The sequence below is a fragment of the Diabrotica undecimpunctata genome, chromosome 4 (genome assembly GCF_040954645.1).
Source record: "Diabrotica undecimpunctata isolate CICGRU chromosome 4, icDiaUnde3, whole genome shotgun sequence".
Classification (NCBI taxonomy): Eukaryota; Metazoa; Arthropoda; class Insecta; order Coleoptera; family Chrysomelidae; genus Diabrotica; species Diabrotica undecimpunctata.
This window is the reverse complement of record NC_092806.1, coordinates 40,809,319-40,820,398: the sequence shown is the minus strand read 5'-3', so window position 1 is coordinate 40,820,398 and position 11,080 is coordinate 40,809,319. Positions and strand designations below refer to the sequence as shown.

Genomic DNA, 11,080 nt, shown 5'->3' with positions numbered 1-11,080 from the left:
TATGATCAAAAACACCCACTCACAAAAATATACGAACACTCTTTACCAACACGTGCAGTTCCCAAACAAAGTTCTTTCAACTTATTTCAGATACCTATCCAATTTTTATCTATAGACCTTCACAATAAACCTCGGAAAACCTTTTCCAACAATATTCAAATTTCACGTCAACAACATACTACGTAACTTTTCCTCGTTTTATTGTAGATCCTAAACCAAAAACGTTCATCAATAATAAAAAAATATCAGTTCAAAAGTTCACTGGGGGTCTACACTTAAAATACGTTTCGCTCCTCAACTATAGGTTTGCCCGTCCTGCTCCAAAATCCGATTTCCACTATTAGTTCCGGAAAATGCCGTTGCGTCTTCGCAGCTGGCGCTAGCGTCGTCTTTCGATTTTCCTTTAGTCGGCTTTTCCCCACCGGTTTCGGTCTCGTGTTTACCCCGTTAGTTACATGACACAATTCTCAGCGAAACGATTTACCCCGCGACCACAGACGTTTTGGATACCATGAAAACGGCGGAAAATTCACCCTAACAATTTTCTTGAACTAGATCGTAACCATCGCTAGGTTAGTGATAGATTTTTAAATTTTAAGAATGCACAAAAGGGACTTAATCAAAGGATTTTTTCGCAGAAAATGTACAGAAAGAGCCGTCATAGAGATTCGGGTTAAGGTTATACATTTTTCGCGAGTTTTCGCGGACTTTTGATACGCCGAGACAAATTGTTATGAAGTGTGGGTTAGTTTTCTAATATTTCCGTAGAAGTTTTTCGACAGACCAACGACATGCCAGGGGGAAGAAGGGGGCTTGTCGCTCCGCAGAACACTTTCTTGGAAAATATAATAAGAAGATCAAATTCTCAACGTAAGTATGTTAATAACATTAAAATTGTGGCTGTTCCAAATCTGCCAATATGGTAAAACATAAAATTTATTACTGAAAGTTTGTATTTTTCCGATTAAATTTTTGATCCTTTACTAATTTATCCTTTATCTTAGTTTTTTTTTAATATTTAAAAAGCTACCTATATTTAAATAATTTATTTATAAATCATTTGCTTGTATAAGCAAAATACTAATTTATTTACCGCCCTCCCTACGTTCGTTTTAGTCGAACTAGAGAAAACGATGTAAATATAATTATAATAAAAATTATAAAAAATTTCACGGGTTTCCAAAGATGACTTCCTGTGTAACGTCTTTGTCTTTGTATTAGGTAAATTTTTAAATGCAGCTATGAACGAAGTTAAGAACCATCTGACTACCAAATAAAAAAGGGCTAATTTATGGGGTACTAAAGGTAGCACGTAAATCTCAATTCAAATCAATAAATAATCTACATAACAAATGTTTGCAGGGGTAAATGACACTAAGTAGGCAAAATCTTGTAAAACTTCTTGATTGGCACACAACGGAAAAAATACTGCTTGGTCGCTTATGTAAAAGTTTGTAAAATATTTTTACGAAAAATATTAATAGCTATTATATCTAATTATAAACCATTTGCTTATCAATATATATATATATATATATATATATATATATATATATATATATATATATATATATATATATATATATAAGCATTACAGGCCTACGGGGCCCTCGGCCTCGATAGTCTAGTCTTGAACTAGTTATTTCCACTTTTTACGGTGCTTTGCTTGCACTTTCCAGTCGCTTGTACCCATTTTTTTATGTCGGTCCAGACGGCATCACACTACTTCCTGTGTGATCTCCCTCTGTTTTTTCTCCTTTGTTCTTGGCCTCATTCCCAGGACGCTTAAGACGTTTCTTTCTTAAGGCATTCGTAAAACATGTCCCAACCATCTAACTCTGTGTGCTATGATTTTCTGCGTTATTTTTGGTCTCTTATAAATCTCCATTAACTCCTGGTTTATTTTCTGCGCCATTCCCCATTAGCCTCCTTTATCCCATCAAAAAGTTTTTTCAGGATTTTCCTCTTCCAAATCTCTAATTTGTTTTCGTCTTTTTGATTCACTGTCCAAGTTTCACATGCAACCAATAATGTTGGTCTCACTATTGTTTCATAAGCTTGAATCTTGGCTGCTGTGTACATGTTTTTTGACTTTAATACTGCGTTTAATAATCCTACTGCTTTGCTGTCTTTCAAACTTATAATCTGCATCATTCGTTCTTAGAGTGATCCATGTATTTTCTTCTGCATTTCGCTATCATTTCCATATACTCTGTTTTTTCTTTTATTTATATTCAGGCCATATTTCTAGCTTCTTCTTTAAATTTTGTAAAAAATTGTCAAAATTATATTTTTGAACGTGTCTGAAATACCAAGTCATACGAGAAGCCTATTCATTGTTGTCTTCTGTTAAGAATCGTGCCGCTTGCTGGATCTTCTTTCCGCTAATTCTTTTTTCTAGTACTAGGTAAAATAAGTCTATTGACACGGGATCTCCCTGTTAAATATTAATGTTAAATAGGTAATCCTCTATTAAAGTTAAACGTATTTGAAAGACTTCCTTCTATCATGACTTTATTAACATATTCTATATTCTTAGTGATCTCATTGCTTCGTATAGTCCGTTTCGAGAGGTGGAATCGTAGGCCTGTTTAAAATCAATAAAAGGCATATGCAAACCTAGATTTTGTTCATAACTGTTGATTTGTAATAACCTAAATATAAAAATTTCATCAGTTGTTGTTCTTCCCTGTCTGAAACCAGCCTGATGTTCTCCTATTAGCTCTGTTTCGTAGGTTTCTAATCTACTTCGTATAATTTTTGCTAATACTTTCTTAATAGTGAGATTATTCTCTAATTTTTACAGACAGTTTTATCACCTTTCTGTTTTCGTAAATTGGGTAGATGAGTGCTGTGTTCTATCGCTCTGGCATTTTTTCTTTTTCCAAATTTTTATAATAAGTCGAGCTATATTTTGTTGCGGTATATCTCCAACCGCAACAAAATATTTTTTAATATTTCTGCTGGCACTCCGCTTTCTCCTCCACTTTTATTATTTTTTAAGTCTCTTATCACTTCTATTACCTGCTGGTTTATTGTTTCTTTTGTTAGTTGTTCTTGTGTTTCTTGTGTTAGTTGTTGTATCTTCTTCCTGTTTGGTCATTATCGATAACCAATTAATCGAAATACTCTGTCAATCCGTTTAAATTTTCTCTATTGTCTCCTGGTAACATACCATCTTTATTTCGGCAAAACATTGTACTTTTATTGTATGTCACCCGTGTGTTTTTCACTCCTTGATAAAAATTTCTCACCTTTTTTTGAACCTAGTTATTTTCTATTATTTTTAGCTATTTAGATTTTATTGTTTCTTTTGTATGAAAATGCTTTTAGAACAAGAAAGTAACGTGTCCATTTTTATCCACAAAATGTCAAGTAGTTTAGATAATGCAAAATAATAATTTTTATTTTGTAACTTCAGAGCGCTGTAATTTTTTTTGTGTACACTTTTGTACTATGGTAAGTTGGATTAAATTAATTTATTTTTATCCCCGGAATGCGTGATTTAATTTATGACAAACCTTTTTGAAACACAATATATATTAATACTCACCTACTCACCTAGTCCCTAAAACCCTTTCCAAGAGAATATATATATATATATATATATATATATATATATATATATATATATATATATATATATTGGATTTGGGATTTAATTTCCGCGGGAGCTATATGTAATTTCAGTTGTTTTCCGGGTTTGACTCCGCGTTAAGTAGTTTTGGTTTTTTGAAAAACCATTTTTTTGGCTACGTTTCGGCAATAAAAAAACAAAATAGAGACTATTTTTAACACCGACAGAAAAATCGCAACCATGTTATCATCGGCAAAAACAAAAGTTGCATTAGAAAATCAAAGGTGTATACAGAATTCCGTGTGAGGACCGTGCGATAAATCATACATCGAACAGATAAATCGAAGGATACAAGTTAGACGCGAAGAACATCGAAACGCCATCGAAAGAGAAGAGAAGACTTCATCCCTAGCACAACATGCCATAAACACAGGACACAAAATAAACTTAAATGGAACAACAATGCTAGCCAACATCGAAAATAAAGCCAAAGGTATAATCAGGGAAGCCATAGAGATCGAAAAACATACAAAAAATTTAAATACCAGAAATGATACCCAAAGACTCTCAAGACTCCTGGGTCCTTACCCAGGACATCCAAAGTAACTTTGAGATCATAAGCCTCCTCACGTAAGTCACACGCTGAGGAGGGGTAAAGGAAAAGCCTGGGGGTCAGATAAGTACCAGTCAGATAACATGACCGGTTCGATCTTCGGACATGTGGATCTCACTTTGCAGTGTATATCATGTGTATACCACATGTTCCTTAGTGACAGTCTTGTGATACGTCTTTGAGTCTGACTCTGTTATATGTGTTTTTTAAATCTTCTAGAAACAAAAATGCTAGCCTATTATACCCTAGTGATTTCTCAGTAATTTGCTTTGTGTCCATCTGCCAAAATTTTAGTTGTAAGTTTTAGGAAAGTATTTAAGATTATGCTTCTGCAGTTTTCTGGTGTTTTTTTTATCTCTGTTTTTAAATAGTAGAATTAGTTCGCTAGTTCTTTATTCTTCCGGTATGTTATGGTGCTTTGTAATTTTGTTAAATATTATTGTTAATTATTGTTCTGCTACACAATATTTTAGTTATTCATTTGGTGTTCCGTCTTTAGTTGCAGCTTTTCTGTTTTTCAGCTTTTTAGGTGTTTTCGAACCTGTAGTTTATTTATACTAACTTATTTATTTGTGCTAATTTCTGATGTTTCTTGTTCTAATATTATTTGTACTTTCTTTGTAGATCGTTTTTAGATAATCAATCCATCTATCATGTTTAACCTATTTTGATTCTATCAGTTTATTTACCTCAGTTCTTTGACATCTAATAAAGGACCATATTTCCTTTTACTGACCATAAAAATCATGTTATATTTCTTTCGTAAAACTTTTCTGGTAATCATTGTTTTTAACCCTTTTTACATGTGGTATCTATATTAATCTAGCATCTAGTGTAATGCCCAGGTATTTAGCTATGTTACCATGGGAATAACATGATGCTTAGTATACATATCCTTGATTCTAATATTGGCGAAATCGGCATGTACTTACTAAGTCTTATTTGACATATTTAATAAATAAAAGAGTTCTATAAGTATTTGCTTAGTTATAAAATTCAAAACCAAAGACTTTTACCAATTTTTTTTAATTTTTTTTTGATGCGCTTGCCGAATAATTACTGAAAAGGTCCCATCTGCGGTTACAGTACCTATTTGAAAAAAAAAACGACATTTCTCAGATAGTTTGATATTAGTAATGCCTTTTTTGATGCTTTTATAACCTTATAACTTGAGTTTATAAGGTTATTTTTGGTAATAAAGATAAAAGACCGGATTGGCGAAAGAAAAAAAAAAAGAGATATAAAACCCAGGCTTAACAATTTGATCAAACGAGAGATAAAGAAAATCGGAAGAAATTAGATGCAAAGTGATATTAATTGGAAGCGAATTTAAGTGACCGGATGGTCAAGCTGGTTAACTAAAATTTAGTAAGTGAGAGCGAGAGAGATAGAGAATAATAAGAGGATGAGACGTAAATATTCAGGGAATGGAGATCGGCTGGCTTTTCGTGCTATGCTAGAAGAAAGTAGATGATGATAAAGAAACAACAGATAAAACCGAAGATCACTGAAGAGGAAAGGAGTTGATAACAAAAAAAGGATGGCCGCCAGAAGTAAAGGTCTGTTGGAACTTCTACTCCGTTGATATTAAAGTGGGCGTGCTAGAAAGTATAGTGATAAACAATAAAAGTATGATTTAATCCTAAAAACTATTTAAAAAACAAGTAGCTGAGAGATACCAGGTGTAGGTAAAGTAAAACGCAATATGTACAATATGTGGTTTTATTATAGAAAAATGTAAAAAAATGGCTTGATTATATAATATATAATGTATAGAAAATGTAAAATATAGAATATACTTTTTTTTATAAACCTCCTTTTGTTTTAAATTAAAATTTTTTTTAAAAATATACAAACGGAAAATTGGAGTGATTTTATATTAAAACTTGAACAAGATACAGACACAAAATTTCGAGTGCTTTTGAATGAGAGCATACATGGTTGTACCATGAAAAATTATAGTTATAACAACACTTAATTAGCTTAAAATTCATTCGTTTAGAAAATTTCCATCTGTCAACACAAGCACGTGTTGATATTCGCCGTCTCATTCGTCAAGAGGCTATTCAATATAATTTATTGCCTTAAGCCAGACAGATTCTCATGTTACAGATCCAAACTTGCCCGCATGTTTAAATTCAAATTGTATCGTGTTGATTTTTAAGTTAATATATTGTGTGTTATTTTTTAGAGTTAGTTTAATTGTGATTTAATGATTAAATTTCAAGAAATTCTTACACTAATAGTTTCAAAAGTAAATATTTTTGAAAATCATATGATACACATCAGTACGACCCTGTTTGGTTTTCAAGTGCTTCTATTGACAATTGGGAATATGTAAAATGAATGTAGTTTAATAACAATTTTTTCTTTAAATGCCAATGCTTATGTCGATAAGTACTTATACCCCTTTACATGCATTCGGTGATGCAAAACAATATCGTGTAATGTATTAATTCAATTATATAAATAAAACGGTGGATATTAAGTGAAATTAAAAGATAAAGTTGATTTAAATCTTTATGGTTGATTCGAACTAAAGTAGAAAAATTTAAACTTCAAATAGATTAGTTACTAACACTGACGTTAAAATATTTACGTTGTATAACCAAATGTACAGTACATAAGAATGAAGTAGAGACACTTATCTTTATGCAACTCTAGATAGGGAATACTTGCTACACAGCTCAATACCGACCATAAGCGATTTACGGCTCCCAATTGATGGTATTTTGTAGGCCACTTACATCAATAAGATTTCCTTATGAAAATGGGTGATCGGTAAGATTTACTTTCCAATTTCCTTATTTTTTTGTTGTTCCAGAGGTTTATTTTATATAACTTCACTTGTGTTTTTTCTATTTACTAGGTACGACTAAAAAGAAGTTCTTATAAGTATCTAGAAATTTTTTCCGTGGATACAAGGTGAAACAGACCGGTTTATCAAGATACTGAACGGTACTCTTCCACGCATATGAAATAATCACTTCACACAATAAAATCGAAAATAATATTTGAGTAATAAATTTCTAGCATTAGCTTCACTAAATTTGAATTATTATCAAATAAAATAAATAATGTGGTTCCTACATATTATTACTTATTGAGTAATAAATTTCTAGCATTAGCTTCACTAAATTTGAATTATTATCAAATAAAATAAATAATGTGGTTCCTACATATTATTACTTATTGAGTAATAAATTTCTAGCATTAGCTTCACTAAATTTGAATTATTATCAAATAAAATAAATAATACATATTTAAACTCTACAAAAATTTACTCACCAGACGACTGTTTTCATACTTTTATTTAACTAGATTTGGCTGAATTCTCATTTAATTATTTCCACATCCTTATTAAATTCATTTTATTAATATTGTTCTGAAGCTATTTTCTTGTGGCATGTTAGAGCAATTACTATTTAAATGAGAACAAGCCACAATTAAAGGTTAAAGTACGTTTATTGACGTTTCAATTTCCATTTTGGAAATCGTTCTCAAAATACAAACATTAGTAAATTTATTTTATTAATTGTGCCTCTCGTCTGCCGGTTTTGTTTTCTACTTAATATCGTTTGTGTTTATTCCCATCTAGTTCTGCTTCAAATCGCTTGCCAACTAGCACTCATTTTCAAACAAGACGTTTAGTTGGAAATGGCTAAAGTTACTGTAGCGTAGTGCTTCAACTGCCATACAACAATTAAAGCGACTAGCTGAGTGACACACAAGATAGTTTAAGAATCAGAGAGACGGTGTCTCTCTGACCTTCTAATATTCTATTAGAGCTGATATATTCTCAATTAGTATGATAATTCGTGGGTTAAAACTAGATAAGAGACACTCCATATACAATTAAACTAAATAAATACACAAAAGCAAACTCACAGTGGGATGAAATGTTAAAAACGTGGCGTCCGTCTCGTACTGGAAACTTCCTACTCATCCCGTAAAATTGTCGTCATCACTTTCGGACCTTGTTACGTAAATTACTATTATTTCGTTGCGTTTGGACAGTTGCATTTTTATTTCTGGACATCAAAATTTTTCTGTTAAAGACTGTACATGATAAGTGACAATATTTGCCAACATATTGGTTTTTTTTATTTCTTTACCCTTTTTAAACATTGACGTAATACAGGAACAATATTTTATTTTCTTCTTTCTACCAAATATATTTTTATGTTAAAAAACGAAAATTGTATATTTTTTTCGGAAAATATTGTTTCTCGACACCTTCAAAGATATAACTTACCAATTTTATGGTACAATTTCTTATTTGAAAAGTAAATCGAATCGTTTCCAGCTGTGAGAATGGCCAAATACGAGTGTAACCCGGCGTATCTGGAAAATAAATATTTATCCAAAGTTTTCCGGCTCAAAAAATACAGGTTAAGCTATTTGCTCAATATCCTAAGTGTATCCTCGATATTTATCCTCTTCTAGTATCCCAATATCGTTATGTAACGAGAATGTTCCTTTTATTTGTCTTTCTCTTTTCTCGAGTCGTCGTCCTTTCAAAGTGGGGATATTTCTACAAATGACTGACGGGGGATATATACTCAACACGGGGTTTTGTTTTATGACCCACATTTTACTCACAATAGTTTATCATCTATTGCTTCCTCATTGCTGTTTTTTTTCTGAATAACTGAATATTTGATGGGTGGCATTAATTCAGCAAGATTTTGTTTTGTCTGTGCTCTCGATTTATTTTTCATATCATTGTCATAAATTAGATATGGAAATTAAGAACTATTATAGAACTATAGAGTCCATAGGCTAGACTTGTTACTTTCTTGTGTGTCTATTTATCTTATTAATCATAGAGGTTGTTTCTGAAAATATACGAGAACAGTTTTAAATATTTCGTTTTTATGGAATCACACGTCTTCCTCATTTTGTTTTTTTTTGTCATGTATTTTTATCTTTTAAAATTTTATTTAAAAACTGGATAAATATATAAATCTTTTACTTTGATTTAAAAATAATAATTATTTTGTAGTTTGTCTAGTGTTAGCAAAAATGGTCTTAACCCTTAACTGGTGAGGTGCATAATATGTTGCGTACTTGGTGACGTGGTGCCTTAGCCGACCCCATTTTTAAAATAATGTTTATCAGATTATTTTTTTATAAATTGAATAATTGATTACATATTGTGTATTTAAATATTACTTTAAACTACAAATACAAAAATATTACATTTTAAAGAGCTAACTTGATTATTACATGATTATTTAACACATTCTGAATAAAACCCTTTATTTTGACAAATATATACTTTATTACTAACTAAAACAAATTTGTTGAAAATTTTAACAGCTTAACTTCAAAAATTAAAAAATGAAAGTATATTCGTATAAAAAAAGTTAAAAACAATTATAAAAAATAATATTTATTAAGAAATGACACTTGATTTATTGGACCAAATTTATTGTTCACAACAATCCTTGCATATTTTTTCTGTACATTCCGCACATATTGGCGTATTACAAAATTTACAAGAGAATATAGTTTTCTTGTCTTTGGACCTGGGACACTTTCCACGGCGTTTTCTTTTGTTTAAAATATTTTCATCCATAGCAATGGACAACGGAATTCGCAAGATTTTTTCTATGGAAATTCGGAGTTCTCGTGACACCCGTGTGTTCTTGATTCTTCTAAAAAGTTGAGGTTTTACGAGGGAAAATGCAAGATCTTTGATAAACTGAAATCTAGATTTGTTTTCAGTATTTTTTGTGCATGTAGATAAAACATATGAATTCACCGAAGAATTGTTCAGAAGCTGCAAAAAAATCGCCATTGGCCACCTTCGAGTTCGTGTGCTTGTCGAAAAAGTAGCACATTTTTGGTCCAGACTGTCAACCCCACCTTTAGTGGAGTTATAAAAGGACAATATTTCTTCTTTTCCAGTGTCAGCATCAGTAGCCATGTTTCTATGCATGGGAGAAATCATTATAACTGCATTTTTCTTTTTTTGGAACATATGACAAAAGTGTTTTATTAGATGTAAATCCATATAAGGATGAGTTTTCAGCTCTATTTTTTGACGGCAAGAATTCAATAGGTATCTCCCTTTTATTCTTTTTTAGCGTTCCAACGTAAGTTAACTTTTTCTCTAATAATTTATCAACAACTTGAATGGAGCTGAACCAGTTATCTGTAGTTATAATTTCGATTAGAACCATAGATCGGTTTACATAACTGCAAAACAGCTTGAGTTGAAACTGATAATTGCTTTTCATCTAGTTCTTGACTATCACTACCGCTTCCCGAATAAATATACGCGTTGAATAGATATAATGTACGGGCGTCACACAAGGCCATAATTTTGATGCTATATTTATTAGACTTATTGGGCATGTATACTTTAAATCTACATCTGCCTCGAAAGCCAATAAGCATTTCGTCAATACAAGCCAAATCATTAGTTTTCTTTAGAGTTTTCAACAATTCTACCGAAAATCCATGATATTGCTGCTGTCTTATCTGTCTTCTCTCTTTCTTTTCGACTATCAGCACAATCGAATCCTAAACATGTCAACAAAACTTGAACCCATTTTTGTGCAATTGTACACCGAAGAATGTCCCTCCCAGTTTCGTCTGTGGCATAAAGACTATCAAGGTCTTCGTGGTTCAATTTAAAAATAGATGAAAAAAACAAAATGTCAAAGAACGCTTTTAGTTCTACCATGTCAACATCAACTAATTCAGTTTTTTGTTGGTCCTTGTATTTTATTGCTGCAAGTGCCAGTTTTTCATTTGTCCTTCTCATTATTTTAAAGAGAACATCGTCTGTAAAGATACACTGCTAAAGAGTTAGTGGTTTTGGATTTTCTAAAACCCTCGCACTACCTTTGAGATTAGCAAGTTGCCTGACTAGATTTGCA

At 31.6% G+C, this 11,080-nt stretch overlaps 1 protein-coding gene across 2 annotated transcripts in view; it reads left to right on the top strand.

Annotated features, from left to right (window-relative positions):
* The first annotated feature begins 791 nt into the window (after nucleotides 1-791).
* Nucleotides 792-11,080, top strand: part of eag (potassium voltage-gated channel protein ether a go-go) — a 570,041-nt gene continuing 559,752 nt past the window's right edge. For both annotated transcript variants that reach the window (XM_072529377.1, XM_072529379.1), the window contains exon 1: nucleotides 792-870. In XM_072529377.1, the coding sequence (XP_072385478.1) occupies nucleotides 792-870 (79 nt within the window). The remainder of the gene's footprint in view (nucleotides 871-11,080) is intronic.